This window comes from Erithacus rubecula, assembly GCF_903797595.1.
Source record: "Erithacus rubecula genome assembly, chromosome: 6".
NCBI lineage: Eukaryota > Metazoa > Chordata > Aves > Passeriformes > Muscicapidae > Erithacus > Erithacus rubecula.
The window spans coordinates 23,699,303-23,725,660 of record NC_136688.1 but is presented as its reverse complement, the minus strand read 5'-3'; the positions used below and the strand labels follow the sequence as shown (position 1 = coordinate 23,725,660).

Sequence of the window (26,358 nt, the reverse complement as noted above, 5' to 3'; positions counted from 1 at the left end):
TGGCCAGCTCAGTGAATCCTTCAATGCAGTGAGTTTTACTCAATGGCATCAGTCCCTTGCCTGGAACTTGCTGCTGATCAGATCTGCAGAAATCTCTGCCCAACCCACCCCACCCCTCCATCTGGCTCTGTGCAATGCCTGTGCTGCGATTCCTGATTCCTGGGGTTAGCAGCAACATCCTATGGCAAGCTGTGATGTTGCACCAGCTTTTTAAATCCCTGGCCCTTTCAAACATAGAGTTACTCAGCAGTCCTGGGCAGCCCATGCCATTGCTTCATACCCTGCTCCATGGATCCTACGGGATGTGCCATGTCCTGTGAGTGCTGTCTGGTCACACCTACCGAAGAACGCTCCATTTCTGCCCAGAATATGTTCCTGTTGAATTTGGGGGTGTGGAAGGGGCTCCTGCTCCAGATTTCATGGCCACAGGTACTTTTTCAGTGCAGGCAGGCATACGGGATCCTTGAACATTTTTTGTTGTTTTTTTTCTTTGTTTTAAGGGAAAGGCCGATATTAAACGTTGGCCTGTCACGCCGTCTCTGCTGATACACTCGGTGTCGCTCTCCGCGGGTGGCAGCGACATTTCCGGGGCGGTTTCAGGGACGCCGCGGCCTGGGCCGCAGGGGGGCAGCACGGGGCCCGCGCGCGCCGCTCCGCCCCGCCCCGCGGCGCTGATTGGCTGCCGCCGCGCGCGCCAGTCACGCGGAGGGGCGGGGCGCAGCCGCGGCTCGGGCGGCGGCGATGGCGGCGGCGGCCGCTCTGGGCCCGGCGCCGGCCCTGTGCCGCTCCGTGCACTGGTTCCGCCGCGGGCTGCGGCTCCACGACAACCCGGCGCTGCAGGAAGCGCTGCGGGACGCCACGTCCCTCCGCTGCATCTATATCCTGGACCCCTGGTTCGCCGCCTCCTCCGCCGTGGGCATCAACCGCTGGCGGTGAGTGGCAGCGGGCCTGCGGGCCGCGGGCGGGACCGTGCGGGCCCAGGAGGCTCCCGCGGCAGCGCGGCGCTCCGGGCGCGGTGTGGGCCCTGGCGGTCAGGCCGCAGCACTGTCGGGCGCGCTCACTGCTCCCCGGGCCCTCCCGCAGGAGAGTGACCGTGCCTTGTCCATTTGGCAGCGGTTTTCTCCGCGGTGCTGCCCGGCTGTGTGGGAGGATGCCGCCGGCTTTACGTAATATCATTAGACTTTTATCTGTAGGGCGAGTGTATGAGAGCAGCACCCGATGGGCATGTGGCTTTGGGAAACCCTTTTGCCTGCATTTAGAGGCGAGTGCAAAGAATGCTTAGCCTGGTGGCTGCAGCACGCCTCCCCCTGCCCTTGGGCTGCCGGGCGCGCGTAGGCATGTGCGCAGGCAGCGCCCTGCCTCCCATCGCTCGGCTTCTGCAGGGAAATACATAGCGGCTGCTGCTAAGAAACTAGAGCTGAAGCTCTATGGGCTTTTCCTCTTCTCTGCAAGTGGAAAAATGTATAGCGTGAGTCATGTCTGTGCAAAGATCAAGACCTCATGTACCTGTAGCCAGTAGTGTTACATAATGCTGTTGTGTCAAGTCTCAACAGCCTAAAACATTTGGAATCCCAGTCCAGACAGGGATTCTTCTGGGCAAGACCCCTGCATACAAGAGGCAGATTTCCCACTACCCCCTCAGAGGAACAAGACAAACACCTGGTTAAAGATGCTTTGAGAGCCCTTGGAAATGTCAGGTGGCTGTGCACTAGGAAAACTGTGGTTGTAATTGACACTGCTATGCACCTTAGCTTCATCTCAGGGAATGGGATTGTGTGGGTTATATCTACGTGTTTCTAGAACCCCGCAGCAGAGGAGGGCTTAAAAATTGCAAATGTGCAAAAGTTACCTCAGTGTAATCAAAGTACAGAAAATTATGAATTCAGTTATGGAAGTCTGAATTGATCTTTTCATAGACCAGACTTTCTACAGGCAGCGGCAGACAGAAATGTCTTTCACGTGCTGCTGTTGTTGCTGACTGTCCTCATTTGGAAGAACCAAAGTGGTGCCACAACAGATAAATTCCTGATCTTGTTAATCCTTGTTTGTTTCCACCAACGTTGTGAAGGGAAAAAACCAGTTAAGAGTCTTCTTTATGTTGTAATCATGGAATATATGAGCAAGCAAAGTCTTTAGAAAAATGTTTTCTTGGAGGTGTGAAACTACTGCAGATGTCAGAAATGAGCAGCACTGGCTGTTAGGCAGAAAACATATTATCAAGTTACTTATGTTGGCCAAAGTTCCATTCATTCCCATTGTGAGCCTTGGCTTTGTTTTGCTAATTTTTAATCCAAATATTTTTATTTAGAGTTGTGTTCTTCAAAGGCAAATGCTTAAAAAATATATCATGTTGAAAATCCTTTGTTATTTAACTGCACAGCACGTGTGAGCCATATGGGACTAATGCTTGTTAAAATGTTTAGAACACCTGGGGCAGTTGATACTCATCCTTAATAAGTAGAGAGTGGGCTGGGGCTCAGGGAGTGGTTTGTTTAGGTTACCTGGGCCTGCTTCTAGGTGTTCTCCTTTGTGATAGAGTGCCCTTTCTTCTGTGAACCCTGCACCCTTTTCTGTCTCCAGAAGTGCCAAGCAACCTTGTTCTCTCTGGCAGCTCGCAGTTCACACTATGGGCGGTGCAGCCCAGGAGAGAGAAGTTGCCACTTTGTAGTGCGGCTGTAGCTTGGCTTTCATTAGCTGTGGGCGGTCTTTAGGGAGCTGAGGCGGATACTGGCTTTGGGAGATCACACTGCAGAGGGGGCATGGACGAGTGAGGGGAAGGTAAGGGTTGGCAGGCTCACTTACAAAGGGTTGTGTGTTTGCCAGCAGAGACACTAAAGTTTTAAAGCTGGTATCTTTTGCAGAGTTAAACAAAGTGAAGTTGCTATGTAGATGTGTCACTGGGAAAGCAAATATTACATATTTGGTGGTTTATAGCTTAGTGGGAGATCAGTAAGAGATGTCATTAAATGCAGAAAGAATTTACATGGTGTTTTAGGGGTTTTGGGGTGAGAGGGAATAGATTAATATCTTAGTATGCTCTCATCTCTGTGTCTTCATGGTGCAAGCTGAATTGCAGTTTTCAATTATTCAAAGTACAAATGATTCTCATGCTCAGTCTTGTGCTACTGATGAGCTAGGAGAGTACATTTCTCTGCTGTGACATGGTGTATTTGCAGCTAGAGCTGTAAAACCTGCACAGTTCTTGCAGTACTTCATTACTTTCCTTATAGTAATGCATCAAAATTTTTCTGTTTCATATGCAAAATCCCTTTTTGCTCCAAAAACTGTGAAAAAATGTACAGTAGAGAATTATGCTTTTATGCTTTTCTCAATGTAATGTGGAGAGAAGAGTTGACAAGGATGTTCTCCCACCTCTGAGCGAGAATGTGGGAAGTGGGTTGCAGTAAGAAGAAAATCCTAGAAACCTCTTGGATCTGGACAAGCACAATTCCATATGAGTGAATGGGAGCTGGCTAGTGCTGCAATCTCATAAAAGTTGTTAGAAAATCAAAGATAAATATGAATTCTTGTTTTCTCGTTCTTGTCCAAACTTCCAGTTTGATTTGGTCATGCTGGAGTTCCAGGCAAATTCTCATTTGCCTTGTAGCTGTAACCCATCTGACTGACACTCACTGTTGTTGTTTCTTCTCTGCAGATTTCTTCTCCAGTCCCTGGAAGATCTGGACAACAGTTTAAGGAAACTGAACTCTCGCTTGTTTGTTGTGCGAGGGCAGCCAACAGATGTCTTCCCAAGACTCTTTAAAGTAAGAGAACAATTTCTGGAGTATAATGAAGAAAATTTGATGACCTGGTGCTAAACTTGCTTTTACTCCCTAATGATTGGTGATTCCCTTGGCATCTCTTGAATTATAACTAATTCTTCACTATAACAAACTTTCCTCCTTAACTACAACTAGTTAGCTACTATCTATAAGGGCCAGATCTGTGCCTGAACTCAGACTTGAAAAGAAACGTGGTTGTAGGGTGTAACCTAGTGTCAGGCTGCTCAGGCTTCTCTTTTTGGATGGTGATCCTGAACTTTGTTTAAGTCACCTCTCACAGGGCTGCTCTGTGACACACAGACCCTTGTTTGTTGAGAGCTTCTTCCCTAGTGGCTGTTTGCTTACTGCAGCTTTTATTTAGAAAGACTGCTGGGTCCATAGACCTTTACAGACAACAGAAGAAAGTACACGATCTGTATGTGAATTGCAAAGAGGATTTTGTGTTAAAATTTCAAAATTCAGGAGCTTTTATGTTAGCTGACTTTTCTTTTTCTGTTCAAGACTGCAGTTTAGTCATCTCAGCAGCAGGATGGATATAGCTTGGGTCCAAGCTTCCTGCTGATGTATTGTTTAGGATGTGGAATATGCAGTTACCTTGGTGATCAATAATGGATTAGTGGGGTACATTTCTAAAGTGGTATGTTAGTGCTGCAGATGTCAGACCTAACAAGAGCATCTCCTTCAATATCAGGGCTTCTCATACAGTATCATTCTTCTCTATCCTGCTATTGTTTTTCCCAATGTCTTTGAAGCGTTTTGACAATGTCTTTGATAGTGTTACAAAACTAAATGAAAAAAGCATGGCTCCCAGTAGGCCTGAGTTGGGAGTGTCATGTGGACTGTACCTTACATATGGTTGACAAAACTAGTGTCCCCCAAATCCTACTATAGACCAGCTGCTGAGAAGGAGAGCTAAACTTGAATCTGTACCCTCTTCTGTAAATGGTTTTGATGTGTATTTTCAGGAGGAGGGCAGCTAGTACTGGGGAGAGGAACTGGCCTGTGTAGATGAGAAGGGGCAGTGATACTTAATTTAGCTTCTGCATCTTAACACATGACACAAACTGTGTGGTGCTTTTAGCCTTTTCAGAGTCTGGATTATTTTTATTTTTTGATCTGCAAATAAGTTCCAGCTGATAGTAGTTCATGCCTTATTTAGTTCAGGGTGTTCACAGGATACTTAAAACTTCATTGGAAAAAAATGCTCATTTTGGTTAAGGAGCAAAAACTATTTGGCAGTCTGGTTTGGAGAGATTGAATGTATAATCAGCCAGAACTGCTTTTTGCTGCAGTCTGTTTTGTCTGGGCAGGTGAGCTGATGAATATCTCAGATGTACTGTAACAGAGCTGAAAAAAGTAGAGGGAAGTTTATGGTATTGGATGGTAAATGTTTAGCTTTGGTAGGGATTGAGGCCTCTTCAGAACTGCTGCACTGAACACTGAATCAGCAGCAGCTTATGCTTTGCTGTCAGCTTTTGTGGAGAGGAGAGTTATGTCACATTTGCTACTGCAATACTTAGACCTAATGTAATTTCTGCTCTTGCTGCCAGTCACTGCAAAGGCACTACTGTGCATGGATACAATACTGTGACAAGTGTACTTATTAGCAATGTGTTAACCTTTGCAGAAGTTTTTTGTCTCACTACTCTGAGCAAACATCTGTAGTTTTACCTCTTCTGTAAAAGTGCACTGTTTGTTCACTGAAGTGTTTTCCCCTAGCAGTGGCCTTCTCAAAACTGTAGGAAATACATGAATTTAAAGTGTTGGATGCTTACCTAAATTCCCTGTTAACCTTAATAGTTTTTATTCCATTCCATTCTTTCCAGGTAGTAATGTGTATTCCTTTGAGACCAAATCCATCTTTTTCATGCCTTCCAGTTTATACTGGCTTTCTTATAGAAGAAAGAAAAGTTTAAAATGAAGCTGTTAAATCATGTAAGAGCAGAGTAGGGCCTGGAATGTGTCTGTCTGACCCCTGCTCTGAGTTATGGATCCTGTTATGTTCTTACTTTGAAAAATGGGTGGAGGATCTCTTTAAGATGTACATTCATTGGTAACTGGTTAATTTCTCTGTCCTTCCTAAAATTAATTTTAGGGCTGAATCTGCATGTTTAGAAATGTGTACAGTTGTTTTCTGCTTCTAAATCCTCTTCCTCATCTTTGGCATTATTTTTAATGATCTTCAGAGAACTAATCACATTTGTTCTTTGTGCTTTGCTTCTGTTTTGCAGGTAGAAAAGTCTCCTGTGTATACAGGGGTAATTTAGACTGTCTCAGCTGGTTCTTAGTTGTGTGAGGGTTTTTTAAAATGTCTGGATTTCTGGTTGTATTTGCTAAACAAACCTGTGGGCTGCTGCTCTGCTTGATGGATGTCTTGGGAGAGTCGCTGTGGTAACCATTAAACCTCTTCTCATAGGATTCATTTTCTGAGGAAAACTAGGCCATAGACTTTGAGAGCAATCTGTGCTCTGTAAAGCCTGGAAGAGGCTGAGTGTTCTTCATAAGGCCTATACCATGTAATTTGTAAGGGCTCTGTTAGAGGTATGAACATCAGAATAAGTGCATGGCTTGGCTAGGGGGGTTGGAACTAGGTGATCTTTAAGGTTCCTGACAACCCCTTCTGTATAGCATATAGCATTCTACAATTCTAAAATAACTCCAAACATGCAGGACTTTAAGTATGAATTGCAGTATCATACTCTGCTGTGCACACCAGAAAGGTTCACTCAATTGCTGTCCTGTGTCCTGCAATTTCCTGATTCTTTCTGTTTGGGTTGGGCATGGGTTTCCTATTGTGTGGTGTCATTAAAAAGACATCAGAAAAAATTGAGAATGTATTTGTTTTTCTTAATGTCACCACATAAAAACACAGGGGGTTGAGCAGAACTTCTGTTGAAAGAGTTTTCTGAGATGCTTTTTCTGTAAATGCTGGAAGAGGATAGTAAGGTTGCTTCAGGACAGCATGTGCAACCAAATGTGGTATTGGTAGGCTAAGGGAGACTGAGCTGAAACCTAAGAACAGTAATAGACAAGAACTGAACCTCCTCTGATGTGTTTTAAACCTGACATCGACAAATTTGCATAGCAGATGTAGTGTTTGCTAGTGCTGATAAAATTGTGCTTCTTTGGTTTTCTCAAATCCAGATTGCTGTTCCTCACAGCAACACTCTAAAAGCTTCCAGAACTTTAAACTGCTGAGGAGCTCTGAAATCTTCATTTGTTACTGTGCTGGTTAGAAATAGTCTTCTGTTTGACAGCTGGGTATATTGTTTTTCTTGCAGGAATGGGGAGTCACCCGTCTCACCTTTGAATACGACTCGGAGCCATTTGGAAAGGAGAGAGATGCAGCTATCATCAAACTGGCCAAGGAGGCTGGTGTGGAGGTGGTGATAGAGAACTCCCACACCCTCTATGACCTGGACAGGTATGGGAAAAGGGCAGACGTGCTGCCTGGGCTAGGCTGGAATTGTCGTGTCTGCAAAGGCTTCAGTCTTTTCCATTACACTGATTACTGTCATCCTGAGTGAGCCTATAAGGATTGCTCTGCATGCTCCACTTTTGATTAGAACACGTCAAAGTGCTGACAGTGACGTGAATATACAGAAAGGTGTTGCCTCAAGCTTATTAACTCTGTACTTAAGTGTAATTGATTCGCTCAGCTGTGTCCTATTGATTGCTTTCCTTGAGCATGTCCTCAGTGTATGGACTGGTTTTTTTTTTTGCTTCATTGTAATAAAGGTAGTTGAGCTGTTGTCTCAAACAGGTTATGAAAGCAGGGCTTTTAAATGATGGATGTGTCAGGACAGCTGGAAGAAGTAGAACAAGGTAGATTGGGACAAACTTTACTTTTTCTAAAACCTGAATGCTTTTTCTTTGTTGTGTGTTTGCTGTGTCTGTTGTTTTGATGTTGAGTTTTTATATATTTACTTATATGTGTAATCTCTCTATATACATTTAATTTTAAATGGTGGTGACAGTCTTTCAACTAAGACTCTAGGGTATGCATGACTTCAAAGTCAGTACAGTGTTTCAGTACTATTCTTACAATTTGCTTGCTTATTTTCTCCTTCCTCGTTTTTTTTCCCTTTTTTTTTCTGATGTGACTTGTGCCAGTAATGCTGAATGTAGATTTTCTCCTATAAATCTTTAACATCCGTAATTTCCTATGGGAAGGAGCTTTGCAGTTAGCACATACTGTGTGGAAATGTTTGTTGCTTGAATGAGGAGGATTCTTGAACCTGTGTCATGAGCAGGTACTGTTTTCTAGTTCTACATTAGAAGACCATATTTATTACCAGTGTTTATTACGTCCTCACCCCTCCAATGTCAATGGCCATCACATTCTTCTTCATGTCACCTATGTCTTTTCCAAAGTGGAGAGTTTCAGGTGAAATCTAAATCTCTTGTAAGTTTAATCACCTCTCTTTATACTTCTGGGTATTTCTAGAGGTGGAGAGCAGTAGTGAAAACAATGGCTAGTGTACAAAATGTAGAAGCAGCATGGGTTTTTAGAGTGCTGTGAGTCTTGTCTTCTCCTAACAGTCACTAACATTATTTCAGCTTTTTCTGAGTGCTGCTAAACATTAAACTGATGTCTCAGGACTTCCTTCCAGAATGGTCATAGCTATTTGAGAGGCTGCTACTGTATAAATAAGAGATGGAATAGCTATGCATATGGAGAAACAACATGACTAACATAATTTCATCTGATATTTTTGGCAGCTGGTTATGTGGTATATAGGGAAATTTTTAAGTTACCTTTTATCTTCAGCTGTCCCAGATAGCTTATTGCATCAATAAACTTTATCATCATGCTCTTTTTTTGTCCCTTCCCAGATATTTTGTAAAAAAAATTGAGTAGCACAAGCCCAACTCAACTCTGTGTAGGATTTCTCTCCCTTTTGGATAGATTCCTTCTCTAATTATGTATGTCAAAGAATTTTCTGTCTCCATGGACCTTTTCATTTATTGCAAATTATTGTGGTCTCTTTAATTTTTTTCAATGAGGGATCTCGTCAGATGGCTTCTCAAAATTCACATAGGGTATATCAACTAAATCTCCCTTGCCTCAGGCTCAAATGTCTCTAATAGATTTTCAGGCACAGCTTCCCTTTTACCAAGGCCAAATTAACCCTCCAGCATATTGCATATGTCCATGCATTCACTGTTTCTGTTAGTATTTTCTACCCATCTGCCTAATGCTCATATCAGTCTATTCATTTGTCCCTCTGATGCCCCTGAAATATTTTTAAAATCTGAAGTTGTATTTGCTTTCTTTTTTCCCCTCATAGTATTTGGACAGTTTTATATTACATGCACCAGCTATTAGTTTGTGTATTTCATGATGCTGTTTACAATTTCTGGGTGAATATTTAGTGACCCTGGCAAGCTTTTCAAGCATAGTGTTGTTTTGTGGCACTTTTTCCTGGTCTCCCTATCTGTCATAGTGTCTGATAGATTTTCTTTAAAAATAAATAGAGTCGTGACCTCCCTAGATACCTTCATAGTGAATACATCTGCAAAAATATATGCAGGGGTTTTCTTGTGCTGTTACAGTCTCTCCTTTGTTTAATGAGTTGATCACCTCTTGGCCCTATAAATATCCTGAAGTGTCTGTAAAGGGGGCAGTTTTGATTGGGTTTTTTTTTTTACTACTTACAGTTTTTTAAAAGGTTTCTCAAACTTTCATTTAGATATTAGGAGGTGCAAGAAGGCAAGAAGGTTTTTAATTTAACCTACCAAAGTTTGGTGGGTTTCTATCTTTGTCTTCATTTTTTTCAAAAGATTCTGCCTCTGTTGTCTTAGCTGATGCTATTCTTTAATTGTTTTGACTCTTGTGATCTTTCTGAAATACTTTTTCACATCTGTATGGTATTGTTGCTTCTGGAAGGGTGTTAAATTGATGCATGCTAAAGTCACAGTTAGAGCAGGTAAGGGATTATTAGCATTTTCAGCTATATCTTAGCACTGTCTAAATCATGAATTGATGCTCCTTGTGGGTTCTTGATTTGTTGTTTCATGGAGCAGTCACTTATGGCAACTAGAGAGCTGGGTTTGGGTAAGAGATGGGATGTGATAGATACCCAGTCTATATGGATGTATCTGAAATCTCCAGTTGCTCTGACATTTCTTGGTTCTTGGCATCTCTGGGATTTCTCAGCAGGTGGTAATACAGTTTTGAGACTGTATTTCTCCTGAAAGTCCCAGAATACTTCTCTGCTCAGCTGTGTTACTCAGATTTCTAACTCATGGTGTATGTTGTCTCTCTGCTCACTCTAATGTTTTTCCTGCATAATTAGCAGGTGGTAATAATCCCTGGTGTTGGCATCCCGCTTCTCATATTTCTTTAATCAGGTTTCTGATGAGATTAGTCTAAATTATTTGAATTTGAGCTGACAGTCTTTCACTACTACATAAATGAATTCAGCACTTCCCATTTCCTCTGCAGTGTATTCCAGTGTATTCCTGGTACCACCTCCACCAGCTCCTTTTAAACATTTGCCAAGAGCCTGTTCAGCTAACTTGTGAATTTGACCAGTTTTACCCAATAGGAAGATTACAATGTGCCCCTTGTTGGCACTGCCAGCATAGCTGTGTGATTATCAGAGCATCTTTCACCTCCTCTTCCCCAAAACAAGGAGAGGGGTGTAGAAAATGAACAATAGTGCTGGAAAATACTCCTAAGAAAATCTGGGAATTCCCAGTCAAGAATATCAATGTCCAGATTGTAGAAGACAGACAGGAAAGAAAATCTCTTGGGTATCAGCTTAGCCTGCTCACAAGCTTTTACTTGAAAATTATTTTGTCTGACAACTTCCAGATGACAGGTCATTTTGTCTCTTCCCTGAATCTGCCTGTTTTCTCCTCCTTAGGATCTAAATCCTTTGTAATGTGTTTACTGATGGTCAACACTGTGGTTTCTGTAGTCCCAGGCAGGCTGGGTTGTTCAGCAGGAATGGTTTAGATCAGAAAAGAACACTGATCTTGTGTGTTTGTAGCATACATTAAGATCACTTCTCAAACACCCTTGCCTAAGGCTGAAATGACAGTAGAACATGTTCTCATAGGAGCACGTACTAACTTAAAGGAGCCAAGCATGGGGAAGCGCACATGCCTTGGTGCTTCTGCAGTTCAGTACACTATGCCAAAAAGATGGGTTATTTCTAAGAAGGTTTACTCAAACTTCTGCCTGCCACATTCTCTTCTGTCTTGCATGGTGCTCTGGTGTTAGGTGTTTGAGGCCAGCAAATGATACCCCACTGCTGATACCCAGCCTGTCATCAAGTCACTTCTTTATCTCTCATCTTAGAATGTGTTTCTGCAGAAGTTGAATTGTTTGTTCTTTGTTCCGCATCTGTTGGATGGAGAGATCAGTTGGTTATCTCTCCATCTCCTCTCTGAACCTGCCGAGATACCCCTTGTTCTGCATACACAGAGCCCTGCATGAGCTCTGTGGAGCGGGGATTTGGATCAGAGCAATTGCATAAGCTGGCAAGGCTAAGGAAATAGTCCGCGTGAATCGGTGCTGGGGTGTGTTGGGCAGCCTGCGTGCTGAGTGCTGGCAGCCAGCTCTTCCTCCTGCAAGGAAGCGGGGGAGCACACTCTTCCATTGCCAGAACCCAGCCTTGTCCTTTGCAAGCGAGCTGAGGTGTCAGGTGTTTGAGGCCAGCAGCTTTCCTAAGCCCATTAGCCATCCCACAGGGGCACTGCTGTGGAGGTGATTCAGAAGGTGACACCTGTGAGGGCGTGCATTTGAGTCTGCAGACACTGTTGTCACAGGTGACTGACTGTAATCACGGCAGTGCTGGAATTGTTTGGTCAGGTTTGGGTTGCCTGCTTTGGTGAGATTAAGTGTGACTGATGGTCAAACAGACCTTCATAGCTTCTGGCATCAAGGTACTACTGTCAGATAGTGCTGGGTATCATATTCCTGGCTTGGAAGCACAGCCAATTTTGGGTATGCTCACTAACTAAGGTTAGGTTCTGTATGATGAATACTGTGATTCCACTTCAAGAAAACTAGAACAAATGCCCACATGTGGCAAATTGGGCTGGGGGAGATGGATGAAGTGGGAGTATTAAATCCTGGGGAGGGACCTCCCATTTTTTGTCATTGAAAGTCCTGTGAATGTGTGTGGCCTGGATTAAAAGCTCAATATGAGGAAGGAAAGGACTCCTGCTTGGGGAGCTTCCTGTACAATTTTTTGTATAGTAGGCTGAACAGTACTACAATACCCAGTAAGTGTAGTATATTATCCCATATTATATGCAATACTTGATATTCAAAACTTCTTTTCCTGGCAGTATTGTGAAAGATCCAGATTTCGTGCATAATGCCCGTGTCAGGTGCTATGAAACGTGCAACTTATCCCAGTCCTATCCTAAAATATTTGTGTCCCAGATCCAATAACTCTTTAAGAATTCAGGGCCTGTGGTAGGTAACTTCACACATACTCACATCCTTAAGGATTTCAGGTACAGACACTAGCATCCATCTGCTAGTCACAGTGATTTGCTCCAAGTAGCTAGGTGTCCACAAAAGTTTTAGCTGTAGATCTTGAACAATGATGTGGATCTTGTACAATAGTGTGGATCTCAGACTGAACGGCAGCTTTAGCAGGACTGGGAAAAAAAAAGCAGTGTGGAAGAAGTAGCTTCCCTGCCCCCATCTGAATCACCTCAGGGCAAACATGGTGCAGCTTTGTCACGTTTTCTCTTCCATGCTCTGAATTCCTGGAAACAAGTGAGCCTCTCTAGAGTGCTGTAACTGGAAATGCCTTACTTCTCATCCAGTGGAAATGTTGATTTTCTGGGTATCTTTGGCTGGTCTTTCTTGGGTACTCACAAAGCAGCCATGGAGAAGAGTGTATTCATGAGTTCTGTCATTTCTTGCCATATCTGGGATGGAGCATGGAAACAGACAGTGAAAAAGTGTATGCAGGAAAGCAGAGGAGATGCTCTCCGGTGTGGTGATGCAGGACAGAGCGTGTTGGCAACGTGTTGGCTGTAAGGCAAATGCAAATACATTTGTCTCTGTGTATGTCTCTGTGCCCGCACCGTGGCCATGTTGATCGCCTGGCACTAAAATGTGTAGTACTTTGCACTCCGTTCGTATTCCGATGGCCCTCCCTCCCTGTGCTGTTCGTTAATGTCTTTATCTCCCAGTGTTTACAACTTAACAGCAAAAATCCGGGAGGAAACAGCATGAGGCTTAATGTTTAATCGGTTGATCCGCGCTGGCCGTGGGGAAGGCTGGGTTTGCCGGGCCGTGGCGGGGCGGCGGGAGCCGGGTCAGCGCGGAGCGCACGTGCGGCAGCGCCGGGCCCGTGTCACCCCGCCCCGCCGCACGTGCGGCCCCGGGAGCGCCGGCACATGGCGCCCGCCCCGCGCTCGGCTCTAAGCCCGGCCCCTTGCATAAGCTGGGGATTGTCATGGCTAGGAAGGCTGCTGTGCTGCGGCTCCTCTGGGAGCTCTGGGGTTGCCTGCCTCCGCTTTATGCAATGCTGGCGATCCCTGTGCTGTCGGCTTTGCTGTTAACTCCTTCCACTCCTGCAGAAGAGGGGTTAAAAATGGCATCTTTCAGCCTAGGGAAGTTTACCTTGCGAGGGGGGCTTCTCAAAGCTCTCTGTCCCAGGAAAAAAAGACTGCATGGCCCCAGCAAGCTGTGGATGCATGGTGAAATAGAGACATGGGGAACCTTGACTGTCTTTTTCCATAGTGTGTTCTGATACAGTCAATACCATGAGACAGGGCTGCTCGTGACTTTATGGCATAGAGGAGGATAGTGATATCTCTAATCACGAAGAGAGGAATGATACAAACTGGGATTTGTCTCATCCAATATAGGTGGAGGAGGGGTCACTAACAGGCTGAGTCTTCTGTGTCAGACAAGAAGAAAGTAAGGTGAGAATCAGGTTAGGATATTACAAGGTGTCAGGGGAATAGATGCAGGTCTAGGATTTGCCATCTTGGGGAGACAGAAAGACAGAAATCAGATAGAGATTTCCTACAGGGGTCTCATGAGGAGTTGCGGGAGAGAGATGTGATGCTCAGCTTGATTCAGCTGGCGCTGTTTTGCTTTGGGTTTTTTTCCTATGGAGATGAGGAAGTATGTAGTGTTTTGTCTTCTGATGTATTTTAGGATTTTGGTTGGTTGGTGTTAATATCCCTTTGAGCGATGCATTAAGTGATATGTAGGTCTGTAAGGATTTCTGTATCCAGACTGAAAGGATATCCTGAGCAGAGGTAGCAAGGTCCAGTTTGGACATAATTTCCTTGTGTCTTCCGTGGTAGTGAAGCTGTATTGTTTCACCTTGTTTATTTTATCTCCAGAATAATTGAGCTGAATGGCCACAAGCCACCCCTCACCTACAAGCGCTTCCAGGCCATCATTAGCCGTATGGAGCTCCCAAAGAAGCCAGTGAGCACTGTAATAAGTCAGCAGATGGAAACATGTAAAGTGGACATCCAGGAAAACCATGACGATGTCTATGGGGTCCCATCCCTGGAAGAGCTGGGTATGTGTCAAGTGAAGGAAAGGACTACTGCCAGCCAAAACAGGATCTAGTGGAACTGTTTCCAGTGGCTGGCACGTGTTCTCACCTGACATAGGATGCCTCTTAGCCATAGAATGGCCTAATTTTTTCAGCAAGTGCCAGACCTTGTGATAACACACTGGCATCCCTTGCACTGCTGTTGATGCCCAGCAACCCCTTTAGCATTGCTCTGAAGTGCTCTGCATCTGTCCTTGTGTTCCCTGCTATACTGAGCATGTAACCACTGTACTAGGATCTCATGTCCTCACCAGCTGCTTTCCTCCTTCTGCAGTCTCAAGCACGTTGTGTAACAGACCCGAAGAGGTAAACTAACTGTGTACCAGGTTTAGATCATTTAATTAACTTATTGCCAAGCAGCACCAATTTGGGAACTTAGCAAGACAAAAGGTATTTCAAAAATTTCTTTCACTCATCCTGCTGTGCCTTACAGTCCTGTAAGACTTGAAGAAGGAGAATGAATAGCTGAGGTGAAGAATATAAGACCTACATCAGGGAAGTGAATCTAAATGCAAGGGAAGAAAGGACTAATGCAGAATGCTGTGTGTCTGTGACTGGAGGCTCCATAGCTTTATAGAAAGTATCTCCTAGTACCTTAAGGCACGGTTTCATCAGTCATGTAAAAACATGGGGCCTCACAACAAGAGTACCCTAAGGGCTGCAGTCCTGCATGGATCTGCTTTCTCTATGGTCTGGCCAAATGTGAGACTGCCTGTAACTTTACACTGCTCTGCTTGCTGCCAGGGGAGGCTCTTCTGTCTGCCCAGAGCAGTGCAGGGAGACTGCATTATTGCTTTCCCCTTTGCAGTGTTCTGCACTAATCCAGTGCCTTCCCCAGCACCAGCCTCAGCAGAATAGGAGCCTCACCAGGAGCAGCTGAGCTATCTAGTGAGCTGCTGATGATGATGGCAAGGTGTTCTGTAAGGCAGAGCTGTGGAGCAGATGTTTCATTGCCTGCTGCTCTGGCCTTTGGAGCAGAGCCATGTGGGTAGTGCTGACACAACCAGAAAGAATGAGCAGTGGGGAAAGTCACCATAAGGCTGCCTGAAGCATTGCAGGGAGAGGCCCTTGAAGTGCAGTGTCATGAGCAGGATCTCCCCATATCCTACGTGATTTGCTTGCTGTACAAGGATTAGAGCAGCAACTAAGCCACATTAAGCAACAGTAGTATGTACTGTCTTGCTGTTGTTAATACATAATCCCATTTCTATGCCCTTTGTCTAGGCATGGCTTCAAATCTTACGAAGTTCTTTCTTTCAGGCTTTCCTACAGATGGTCTTGCCCCTGCAGTTTGGCAAGGAGGGGAGACAGAGGCTCTGGCACGGCTGGATAAACACTTGGAAAGAAAGGTAACTCATTATTTAAGTGGTGGTTCCTGCAATCTGTGCCTCCAAATGAAAAATGTAGTGTTGCCCATTACCCCATTCCCTGTTCTTAGCAACACTCATAGCATTCACCTCTGGAAAGGAGTGTATGCTATTGTTGGAGATTCCTGTGATCTTAGATTTTGTGTGGAGCTGGGAGCTCATGGTCCAAAAATTTATAGCAGTGTATTAAATATGCTGCTGTTTGAAGCACATTGGACTCTTTTCCTTTCTACCTCTCAGTTTCATTTAGAGAAGTGCTAACCTGGAAATTCTACTGTTAAGTTGTTCAGTCCCTGCTGCACACTGCATGCCATCTCTTTTTGTATTTACCTGAAGTATTAGTGTGAGTACATGCTTATAAAAGAATGCCTTCCCCTGATCTATCAGCTTCCTAACAGGATGTCTCACTGGCTGGCATTTCTTGAGCCCTTTGTTGAAATAATCAGATTTTTTTCAATGGTGCTGGTGTTCTTGATTATAGTGCACAAGGCAAACAACTTCAAAGTAATGAAAGGTGACCCAGCTACCAAAGTATGACTCAGTTTTAACCATTTTGTACTTCTTTAATGCTGGATAGCTTGATGTCAGCTGTGGAAATCAAAGCATAAATACCTGTGCTGAAGAGGGAATAAATTATCAACATAATGCTTCACAAAAGAGTGGAATTTCCCCAGTTTTCTTGTTCAGTGTGTGAAATGAGATAGACATACCTAGACATAAACGGTTGTGTTAGCTTTTATCCCTAGGAACTCTCAGGATTGTTAGCTCCTGTATGCAAAGCAAATTAATCTTCTTGGGCAAAATAACTGACTGGTTTAAATCCTGGGGCAAAGGTTTTGCATTTGTTGAATAGGCCATGCGGGTTGGGATTGCCTGCTGGACATCTCTCCTAGCAGTGGCTGGAAATAAATAGAAGAGACTGGCTGTGAGTTGTGGGTGGCCTCACCACCTGCACAGAGGCTTGCCTTTAGCAGTGTCCCACAAATAAAAGGGGGTTTTTGGCTCATTTCTCCTGGATCTGTCTAGGCATGGGTTGCAAATTACGAACGTCCAAGGATGAACGCCAATTCGTTGCTGGCCAGCCCCACGGGACTCAGTCCCTACCTGCGCTTCGGCTGCTTGTCCTGCCGCTTGTTTTACTATCGTCTCTGGGAGCTGTATAAGAAGGTGAGACAAAAGGTTCATCTGGAGGGCAGGTGGGGTTTGAGCATATATAGCATGATGCTGGTTGCCACACAGTGTGCCAGAATTGGTGTGAAAGATATAGTTGCCTCTCTAGTGTTTGATTGTTGGGCTGAGCATATTGCTACTACAACAGGATGCTTTTGGATAAGGAAGTAATTCTCCTGAATGTACTCACTTAGACCTTAAATCTGGTGGTACCTTGTTCTTCAGTCTGGACTTCTTTGTTATGAGTCATTTAGAGCCTTTTACTGTTAGTTTTACATAGTTCCAGTCACTTGTCATTGTACTGAGTGAACCTGTGTCAGTGCTGACTTTACCATCTGGGCTTTCTGATAAGGGGTGATATGGCACTGAGCTCCTTTATGGCAGTGGTCAGTAGCTGACTTGGGAAATGTGTGTAAATGCATGGGTGCCTCAGAGCTCAGCTTCATGAAGCCAGTCCTTCCCTGCTTGTGAACAGGCTGTTCCCTCTCCGCAGGTGAAGCGGAACAGCACGCCGCCCCTGTCTCTGTACGGACAGCTTCTGTGGCGGGAGTTCTTCTACACGGCAGCCACCAACAACCCCAAGTTCGATCGCATGGAGGGGAATCCCATCTGCATACAAATCCCCTGGGACAGGAACCCTGAAGCCTTGGCAAAGTGGGCAGAGGGCAAGACAGGCTTCCCTTGGATCGATGCAATCATGACCCAGCTGAGACAAGAAGGGTGGATCCACCACCTGGCCAGGCACGCGGTGGCCTGCTTCCTGACCAGGGGTGACCTCTGGATCAGCTGGGAGTCAGGAGTCAGGGTGAGTCCTGGCATTTTCAGATATTTGCAGAAGGCCATAAGGAAAACAAAGTCTCCCTGGCACTTGCTGCAAGGATGGGCACACAGGTATGGCTTTTGCTTCATGCGTAAAAGGTGCATGGAAGAGAGGATTTGCTAGCAGGTTCTTGGCCAACCAACAGCCTGACTTCATTCTGTGTTCTATTGCAAGGCTCTGATTGTATCACAAACCTCAAGTCACCATAAGTAAATGTGTTTGGGATGCACTGGTAAATACAGACATTGGGATTTTGGGAGGCTTTTTAGTTTTATGGGGGTTCTTTTGTAAAAATTCTCTCAGTCCATTTGTTTTCTTTGTAAGTTTCACGTCACTTCTTAACTGGACCTTTTTCCTCATTGTAAAATCCATCACTGTGCCGGTCAGGGAGCGCTCCATGACTGTGAAATCTGAGTCTAGAGTCTCTCAAGGAAAGAGGTAAAAGACCCTCTTCTTGGGCCATCTGAAGGGACAGACAGCTTGAACCTACCCAGTGTACTGCCCTACACAATAAGTGGAGGCAGAGGGATCTAGTCTCAAAGCTAACAAAGAGCATAATTGAAAATGCAGCTGAAAGCGCAGCTTCTGTGCATGGGTATGAGTGACTTACTGCTGAAACCTTTCTGCCTCTCTGTGGTAGTGTGCTCTGGGACCTTCAGAGGGGTTCTTTTTTCTTGCTTTGGTGCATGTTCTTCTGTGCAGCATCCTCTCTTTCCCAAGGTTGGTGCTTTACTCTTGTTATGCCTGCCAGGCTAAGATCAATACCCAAAGCTTGCTGCAACACTAGGTAGTGATTTAGTCTGTAGCTGCATGAGAGATAAGCCAGCACTTTATCAGTGTGAGCAGACCGTGCCTCCCTAAGTGAAAGTGTCAGGAAGTGAGATACATTGACCAGCCAACTGAGATCAGCCAGCAGATCACCTCTGTGCTGCTGCTCTGTTCTTATAGCTCAGTGCCTGCCATTGGAATAGCATCTTGGGTCCTACTGCCACAAAGTCCTGCCTAGGGAAGGTCTCAGTGCCTTTTCCTCCAATTGCTGCAGGTGTTTGATGAGCTGTTGCTGGATGCAGATTTCAGTGTGAATGCAGGCAGCTGGATGTGGCTCTCCTGCAGTGCGTTCTTCCAACAGTTCTTCCACTGTTACTGTCCTGTGGGCTTCGGACGTCGCACAGACCCCAGTGGTGACTACGTGAAGTAAGTGGTGTTACTGGAACTGGTCTTTGTTTCTGGGTCTGTAAGCTGAAGTCAATCAGTGACTCACAGGTGCACAGCACTTCCTGTGCACTGTGTGTGCTACACTGCATTTTACTTGTGTTGCAGGAGATATTTGCCCAAACTAAAGGGTTTCCCCTCACGATATATCTATGAACCATGGAATGCCCCAGAGTCTGTGCAGAAGGCAGCCAAGTGCATCATTGGGGTGGATTATCCCAAGCCCATGGTGAACCACGCAGAGACCAGCCGACTGAACATCGAGCGCATGAAGCAGATCTACCAGCAGCTGTCACGCTACAGGGGCCTCTGTAAGTACCAGCAATTGCTGAAGTTTGTATCTTTAATAGGAGATAAAATGCTGTGAGGAAAGGTAGTGATTTAAAATAGGTGTTACTTGTCTTCTGGCCTGTCCTTGCAAGAGGAAGCAGTGCCTGCCAAACCTGCTCAATTGGTTTCCAGGGAGACCTCCATTATATTCTCAGCTAAGAATGGAGTTTAAGTCTGAGAGCTGCTGATAGCATGGCACCATCTATATGCCACCAATGGTCCATTCTTCACTTTGTAAAAAAACCTAAGCAGTGTACTCTAAATAAATTCACTGCTGGATCATGGTGTGTGTCTAGTCAGCACTGGTTTAGTGCAGCTCTGAACTCCTCCTGCTTTGGGATGTGGATTGCTGATTGGTGATCACTAACATATTTCTGTGAAAAGATTCTCCCAGCCCAGGTGTGTTTTGTTTCTTAACTAAGATCCTCTTGCTGTTCTCTAGGTTTACTGGCATCTGTCCCTTCATGTGTGGAAGATCTCAGTGGCCCAGTCACAGACTCCACTTTGGGGCAGGGCTGCAGCACCAGTACAGGTGAGTTAGAGCTGTTTGTGTGCTTTTGACTTTCATGTCACCTTAAAAGTTATAGGCAGTAGAGATCCTTTTCTAATAAGAAGAGGGTGTGTAGCTAGGAAAATGTAGATTACATTCACGTTCCTTTACACTTACTTCAGAAGTCCCCAGTGAGCCTTCATTTCTAAAAGGGCTGAAGAGTAAGAGTTCATTAATGTGAATCTTTTATTGCCTGTATGGGATCATATGCAGCCACTTGAGGGAGAAGTGCAGATCACTGTAGGGTTAATCAGGTATAATTAAGCTGTCCTCTGTCAATGGAGATACTTTTGTGTTTGTTCTGGGTGATGTAATTCTGCTTTTAATAAAGATTTTTTGGTGAAAGTTTTCAGGGAGGCTGTGACTGAATGTCTCTGTGCTCATGCAGTTCTTCTTTCTCCCAGCTGTGTGGCAGATTAGGCCAGGGTGTACTCGTGAGGCCATTAAACACAGGGGAACCATTGCAGTGACTGTTCTTCCTTCTACAGCAGTGAGGCTGTCTCAAGCAGAGCAGGCTTCTCCTAAACGCAAACACGAGGGAGCGGAAGAGCCCTGCCCTGAAGAACTGTACAAACGAGCCAAAGTGGCAGATCTCCCCGGTTCAGAGATCCCTGGGAAGAGTTTGTGATTGTGAGTAGTTCTTACTGTGATCTGGCTTAAACTACTGCTTCTGGAAGCTAACAGGGCTCAATCTTTACTCCCACCATTTTAATTATCAAAATGGACTTTCTGTGGTGGGATGTGTCGGGCTCCTGAGTGCAGCTCTGCAGCCCAGAAATACGGCAGTGCTGTGCCCGCCAGCTGTTTGGATTTTGTGTAACACACTGTTAGCTCTGTTGCTGGTGGAGAGCAGTGCCCTTGTCATGGAGCACAGCTGTTGGCGTGTTTGCTCTTGTGAGGCTGCTTCTCCTTCCACAGAGTGGGCTCACAGCCAGGTTTTCCCCTATGGTGAGGGGATAGGCTATAGCAGGAGGAGAGCAAGCAGGTCCAGTCATCTGCCTGCAATGCTCCAGATCCCAGGAGGGAAAGACCTGGTCACATGTTCTACCAACTTTTCAGTATGACAGGGAGGTCAAGGCAAATTCTCTCTTTTACTTTCTCCTGCAGCCAGTGACAAGCACCTTGCAAGTGAAGAGGGAGAATGCTGAAGAGGTGACCAGAAGAGTAGGAACTGCTGGCACAGAAGGACTGGAACGTGCGATCTGCAACAGAAAATCCAGGGTCTCATATAACTGTGTAATTCCAATAGCTGCCACAGAAGGGCACTGCATTACTTGTGCTTGGGAATATTTGGTTTTCTGGTCTCCAGAGAGCCAAATACATCTCTTCTCAGCCATGCCCATAATCTGCCCACATTAAAGAGGGCAAGAACATTCTGTCAACTTTCTCACTCCCAGGTGTATCTTTCTTTTCTGACAATGGCTCAGTGCACACGACTTGATGCATTGATGTAGGAATCAGCATCTGCATGTCTCAGAAATAGTGAACATCCTTTCTCATCAATAGTACTTGGTAGTGATGTATGCTGATTAATTCAAATTATAGTAGGAGTTAAGAAGGAAGCCGCTACAATGTCAAAAATAGAGTACTCATCCTTCGAGAGAACAGGGAAAACTCGGTATTTGTTTCATTAGGCTAGGCTGACAAGAAAGGAAATGCTTTCTGAGTAAATCAAGGTAATGCTTATGTGTGATGGAAACAAAATGAAGGTCAACTGTAGCACAAGAACAGATACACTTGAAAGGTACTTAAACCTTTCCCTGCAAAAGAACCTTGCCACTGCGAGGTGAGCCATAGTGCTATTGCCTAGAATGGGCAGCTTCAGAGCTGTTTGATGTCTGGGTAAGAGGAAGTCTCTGCAACTCCCTGAAATGAGGTTGTAGTTAGATGGGGGTTGGTCTCTTTTTCCAGACAGCCAGTGGCAGGACAAGAAGACACAGTCTTAAGCTGCACTGGGTAAGTTAAGGCTGGACATTAAGAAAGAGTTCTTCACAGAAAGAATGGTTGAGCATTGGAATGTGCTGTCCAGGGAAGTGTTTAAGATTGGATGTGGCACTCAGTGCCATGGTCTAGTTGACATACTGATGTTAGGCCATAGGTTGGACTCAATGATCTCAATAGTCTTTTCCAACCTAGTTGATTCTGTGAAGGAGGAATTCTTCAGAGAATAGGATCATGCCTTGATATGAGCAAAGCAGTGTCTCAGAATAGATCTGGTCCAAGTAATAAGGAAGCTACACCTGGGCCCAGCACTCTACAGCATTTCCTTCCCTGAATGAGAGCTCTCAAATGGAGCCTGTGTCTGGTGTGTAGCCTGTGCAGTGCCTCATACTGCTAGAGGATGAATTACACATCAGCTCCCTGAAGTGAGTCTTCCTCAAGCTCAGAGTCCAGTGTCCATTTTGTTTGCTCTTTTCTGTGTTGGCATCTGTGTTTTTAATTTCCACACAGTAAACTCCTGTACCTGCCCACTGCTCCTCCTTGCCACTTGTGTTCATGCTGGTGCTGTGTAGCCTAGCGAGGTGATTGTGAAGCTTTCCTGGCTCTTGACCATACACTCCTTGCCAGGTCCTGTTACTTGTCAGGTCAGCACAGTGCTGGCAGGGCACCTCTGCCAGCCACCTAAGAGTGTAAGAGAGGGTTCTACTACAGAAGATTCTCTCTTGTGGCTGTTTCCAAGAGGAATTAGATTGAGTAGCTTGTCCTGTGCAGTGGGCTGCTGTTAGCACTGTTTTCATTTGCTGTCCAAAACCTTTCATCCCTGCCTGACACTGATAGTGTGGGGCTATATGTGAGCTTATGCAACTAACTGCTTGGGGAGTACAGGAGTTGTCTCCCACTGGGATAATCAGATTCAGTTTTGGAGCCTGTGTTTGAACCTAGAGCAACAGGGCTGTGAATAGAAACTGAGTCAAATGTACCTGGGAAACCTGAAGTGGTTGAATTGAGTCTGTGAATAAATTTAATGAATAGCTGAATAACCTTTTCTTCCCATTCCCTGGGGCATTGATCTTAAGTTCTTTTTCCACAGAGAATCCACTGGGCAGACTGTGAGCAAGTAAACAAAGAGTCACTTTTCCTAACCTTACTTTTTTCTAAACTATTATTCATAGTCTGCCTGGTGGATAACCCAGTCATCAACAGGTCTTGTCCCCTTCAGTATGACCCAGCTGTTACTCCCATTGTCTTGGGGGTAGAAAGGCATAAAGAAAAAGAGATATTCCCCTACCTCCACCTTCTGCTGCAGAAAGAAGGAAGGGGAAAGACATGCACTTTGTACTCATAGGTTACAGAATTTGTGACTTCTGTCATTTGGAGAGTTTCATGCTTAGGCAATGGTCTGTAAATAAAACTTTTTATAAATGTCTTTAACCCTCTTTTTGCTGTCATCTAAATTATTTCACTTGGTAAATGGAATTCTTGGGGCTGTATCTGTGGGAGTAAAGAGTCAAAGGGTGGGGAGGCTATATCTCCTAAGTGGTCTAGAAGGTTTTGTGGAGGTGGGAGATAACACATTTGCAAGGTTTCTGTTGGTACCTGGGACATGGAAGGTGAAATTTGCAAGAGCTGCAGCTCAGGTAGTAGCACTGGGAATGACAGACACATCAGGCCAGCCAAAGAAACACAAGGGAAAAAGTTCCTTCAAGAAACCTTGTAAGTGGGCTGGGGTTAATCCGCTCTGGCCTCTTTTCACAACTGAAATTATAAACATGGGTAAAACTGTGATAAGTAGGGAATGACTGTTCATTGTTTTCATTAATATTTAGAATTTGGCATATTTGGTTAAAGTACAAGATGGCAGATTGAACAAGTCTACACCTTGCTTAACTTTGTGACAAGTTCTTCCTAAGTTGTGGGTGCTAATAGTTTGAGTTCAAAAAGACTTGGCCAGTTCATGGGGAAAGAAGAAGCCATCAGTAACCATTAGTAAAGATACCATCTTTGTTTCAGAAGCAGCAGAGAGCTGTTGGGGGCAGTTGCAAAGAAAGCAGCATGAAATGGATGCCAGTTTGGGGGTTTCTGTTTCCTGTTTTCTGTGTCTCAGGGCAAGCTGGCAATACCTGACCTGACACAGGCATCCCCCAACACAGGCATGATGTGAGCTCTTTGCTCAGGCAGAGGGAGCAGTTGCCTTTTGATGGTCTGAGAGCAGTGGCTTTGGGATGCTCCCAGGGTTGTGAAGGTTCCTTTCAGCTGAGGGGGCATACTGGGGCAGAGAAGTCCTACAGAGCTGTGAACAATTGTTCATCTTGGGTCTCCTGTCAGTGATTGAGCCTTGGCTAATGGCTTCTAAGTCATTAACTGGTACTAAATACACTAGACTTAGCAGTCTAATAACTAGCAAGGGCAAAAAGTCAAATTCTTGTGCATCCTGCCATCCTCCTTGGTGCTCCAAGGTGGTGTAGAGCCACTTACTGGAACCTCCATCCTAGCAGAGTTACATGAGCTGTATTACTTTTCTTAGAAACCAGCAAGACTTAAGAAGTGCAATAGCCATGCAGTTCCTTGTCGAGGTTCAGCAGTGGGGCAGAAGTGCCTCAGTCATGGTATTGCTAAATTGTTCTCTTGTTTCTGACAAGGACCTTCCAGTCTTGAAAAAGTAAAACTTCAGTGCTTGGAGTGGATCATACATGGCAAAAACCTTTTGAAAACAGCAGCCTGTGCCTTATAAGGTGAAGAGCCAGAAATGACAGTAAACTCAGTCCAGCTTTTTCCAGCCAGAGTATAATAATGCAAATTAAAGCTGAGGAGATTGGCTTTGAGGTTCCTCCTCTGTGCTGGCCAGGATATCTGTTTTACCTGTTAAAGGAATGATGGTGATGTCGTTCAGGCTTGGAAATGGCTAACCTTGGATTTCTAGCAGAGACTTGACTGCCTGCTCTATGTGCTGATGCTTGAGAAAATTCCCTTCCTCAATGTCTCTTCTGTCTGCACAAGGTAAGAGCTGGAGTGACTTCAGGAGGGGCTGGCTGAAAGGTCTGAAAATAGAAAACACACGTAGATATAAAGAGATGGAGCTGGAAATGTGGAAATTTGAGGCAGAGGGGGAAAGCAGTGAGAAGGATGGCTGATGGAAAGACAGCAGAGTGCTGGTCTGGTATCACAGGTACCAGATACTGCAACCGGTGGAGATGAAGTGGTTCATCTTGGGGAGAGGAGCAGGAAAATTCTCAGCACATAACCTCTCCTCACGTTTCCTTTAAGTCTGGGAACAGCTGGCCTGAAGTGAACCTGATGGTCAGTTGGACAATTTGAAATAGAAAAATCAGCAGATGCCTTGTGAGCAGAGATGCTGGCTAGGACGGAAGTGCAGTCTCTTAATTTGCAGCAGATGTGCCTGCAGTCTCCCAGGGGCCCTGTGCTCTACTGTGCATCTAAGGAATAGAGCTGACTGACAGCAGTGCAGCTAGAAGGGTCAAATTGGGTCTCCTGTCAGGCCAGCCTGAGCCAGGTGCTGACCTGCCTAAGGGTCAGATCACTAAGGGGTGAGCTTTTGGTGCTTGGCATCCCAGCACAGCTGCAGTGGTGGTGATGTGGCAGCATCCTTACCTTCTGCCTCAGGTCAGAGGCCAAGTAACAGCCATGCTGCAGAGAAATTGCATTTTCGTAGGTGGGGTTTGTGCTTTGAGATGGAGCTACATCAAAGCTCCCAAAAAGCTCCCTGAATGAATGCTGGTGAGTTTCTTGGGTCCTGAAGGTAATACAGTTCAGTCTGTGCATCCAAATGACATAGGGGGCACTTTAGATCACCCTCAGGAGGCTGCCCCAAGGTTAGCTGCACATGGTGACCCCGGGGTGTGTGCTTGTCTCCATGCTAGTCCAGGAATAACATCTCTTTCCAGTTTGTCTGGCAGGAGACCAAGACTCCTGAGAGAGAGCAGGACTGTATGCCTTGGAGGGCTCTGCTTGCTCTTCTCTGGAGGAGCAGCTGATGTCCTGGGTCTTGGCCAAGAGCTAATACCATCGTCTCAATGGCAGTCAGCTCTGTGGTGTGAGAAACACTGATGGCACCGGATGTGTCTTCAATGTTTGAACTGCTAAAGGAGCGCCACTCTTGGCATCCAGAAGTGTCAGACAGGGACTGGGACCACAGTGGGCACGCAGGGAATAGGGAAAGTTCTGCTGTTCAGGTACAGAAGTAGCCTTGGGATCTAAAATTACTTATGCTGTCCTCTTCTGTGCACAGCACAACCTGCACAGTCTTCTGAGATAGCCTGCAAAGCACGGGGAGAAAAGGCAGGGGAGAGAAATCTGCTCAGGCCAGTAAGGAGGAGTAGCAGCAATGAGTACCCACTCAAGATAAAAAGCTTCTTGCGACATAGCTGGATGCAAAAGGGGATCTGCCCTTTCTGGGGAGAGAACTGAAAGCTTGAGATGTATTTTTTCCCCTCCTTTGTGCCTGTGGAAGGTGTGTGTACGCTGCTTTTTTAATTCCTTTTGCAGTGCTTGCAGCCCTGCTGAGCTTCGACGGGGACAGGGTTTGTAGCGGGGCTGTTTGTACTGGGGCTGCCAGACCTGTTGCCAGGTGTGGCAAACATGCCACGGGTGCCAAAGCGCAGCGTGGCTGTTCCCG

General features: G+C 45.3%; 1 protein-coding gene across 2 annotated transcripts; it reads left to right on the top strand.

Moving 5' to 3' along the window:
- The first annotated feature begins 686 nt into the window (after window positions 1–686).
- On the top strand, window positions 687–23,161 carry CRY2 (cryptochrome circadian regulator 2). Of its 2 annotated transcripts, none has more exons than XM_079307782.1 (12): window positions 687–932; window positions 3,656–3,764; window positions 7,064–7,206; window positions 14,115–14,299; window positions 15,596–15,684; window positions 16,729–16,869; window positions 17,366–17,677; window positions 18,735–18,886; window positions 19,013–19,215; window positions 19,677–19,766; window positions 20,276–20,414; window positions 20,892–23,161. In XM_079307782.1, the coding sequence occupies exons 1-11, from the start codon at window positions 742–744 to the stop codon at window positions 20,410–20,412; spliced, it is 1,752 nt and encodes a 583-aa protein (XP_079163908.1). In that variant the 5' UTR covers window positions 687–741; the 3' UTR covers window positions 20,413–20,414; window positions 20,892–23,161. The 2 variants fall into 2 exon arrangements, with proteins under 2 accessions (XP_079163908.1, XP_079163907.1); XM_079307781.1 differs by having other exon boundaries at window positions 688–932; window positions 20,273–20,414.
- The last annotated feature ends 3,197 nt before the right edge of the window (window positions 23,162–26,358 follow it).

What these genes read in the sequence shown, in the direction of transcription:
- CRY2 (XM_079307781.1), top strand. Translation starts at nt 742, where the DNA reads ATGGCGGCGGCGGCCGCTCTGGGCCCGGCGCCGGCCCTGTGCCGCTCC. An exon ending in GTGGGCATCAACCGCTGGCG is followed by an intron (nt 933 to 3,655) that starts GTGAGTGGCAGC and finishes TCTTCTCTGCAG; the next exon opens with ATTTCTTCTCCAGTCCCTGG. An exon ending in TCTTCCCAAGACTCTTTAAA is followed by an intron (nt 3,765 to 7,063) that starts GTAAGAGAACAA and finishes TTTTTCTTGCAG; the next exon opens with GAATGGGGAGTCACCCGTCT.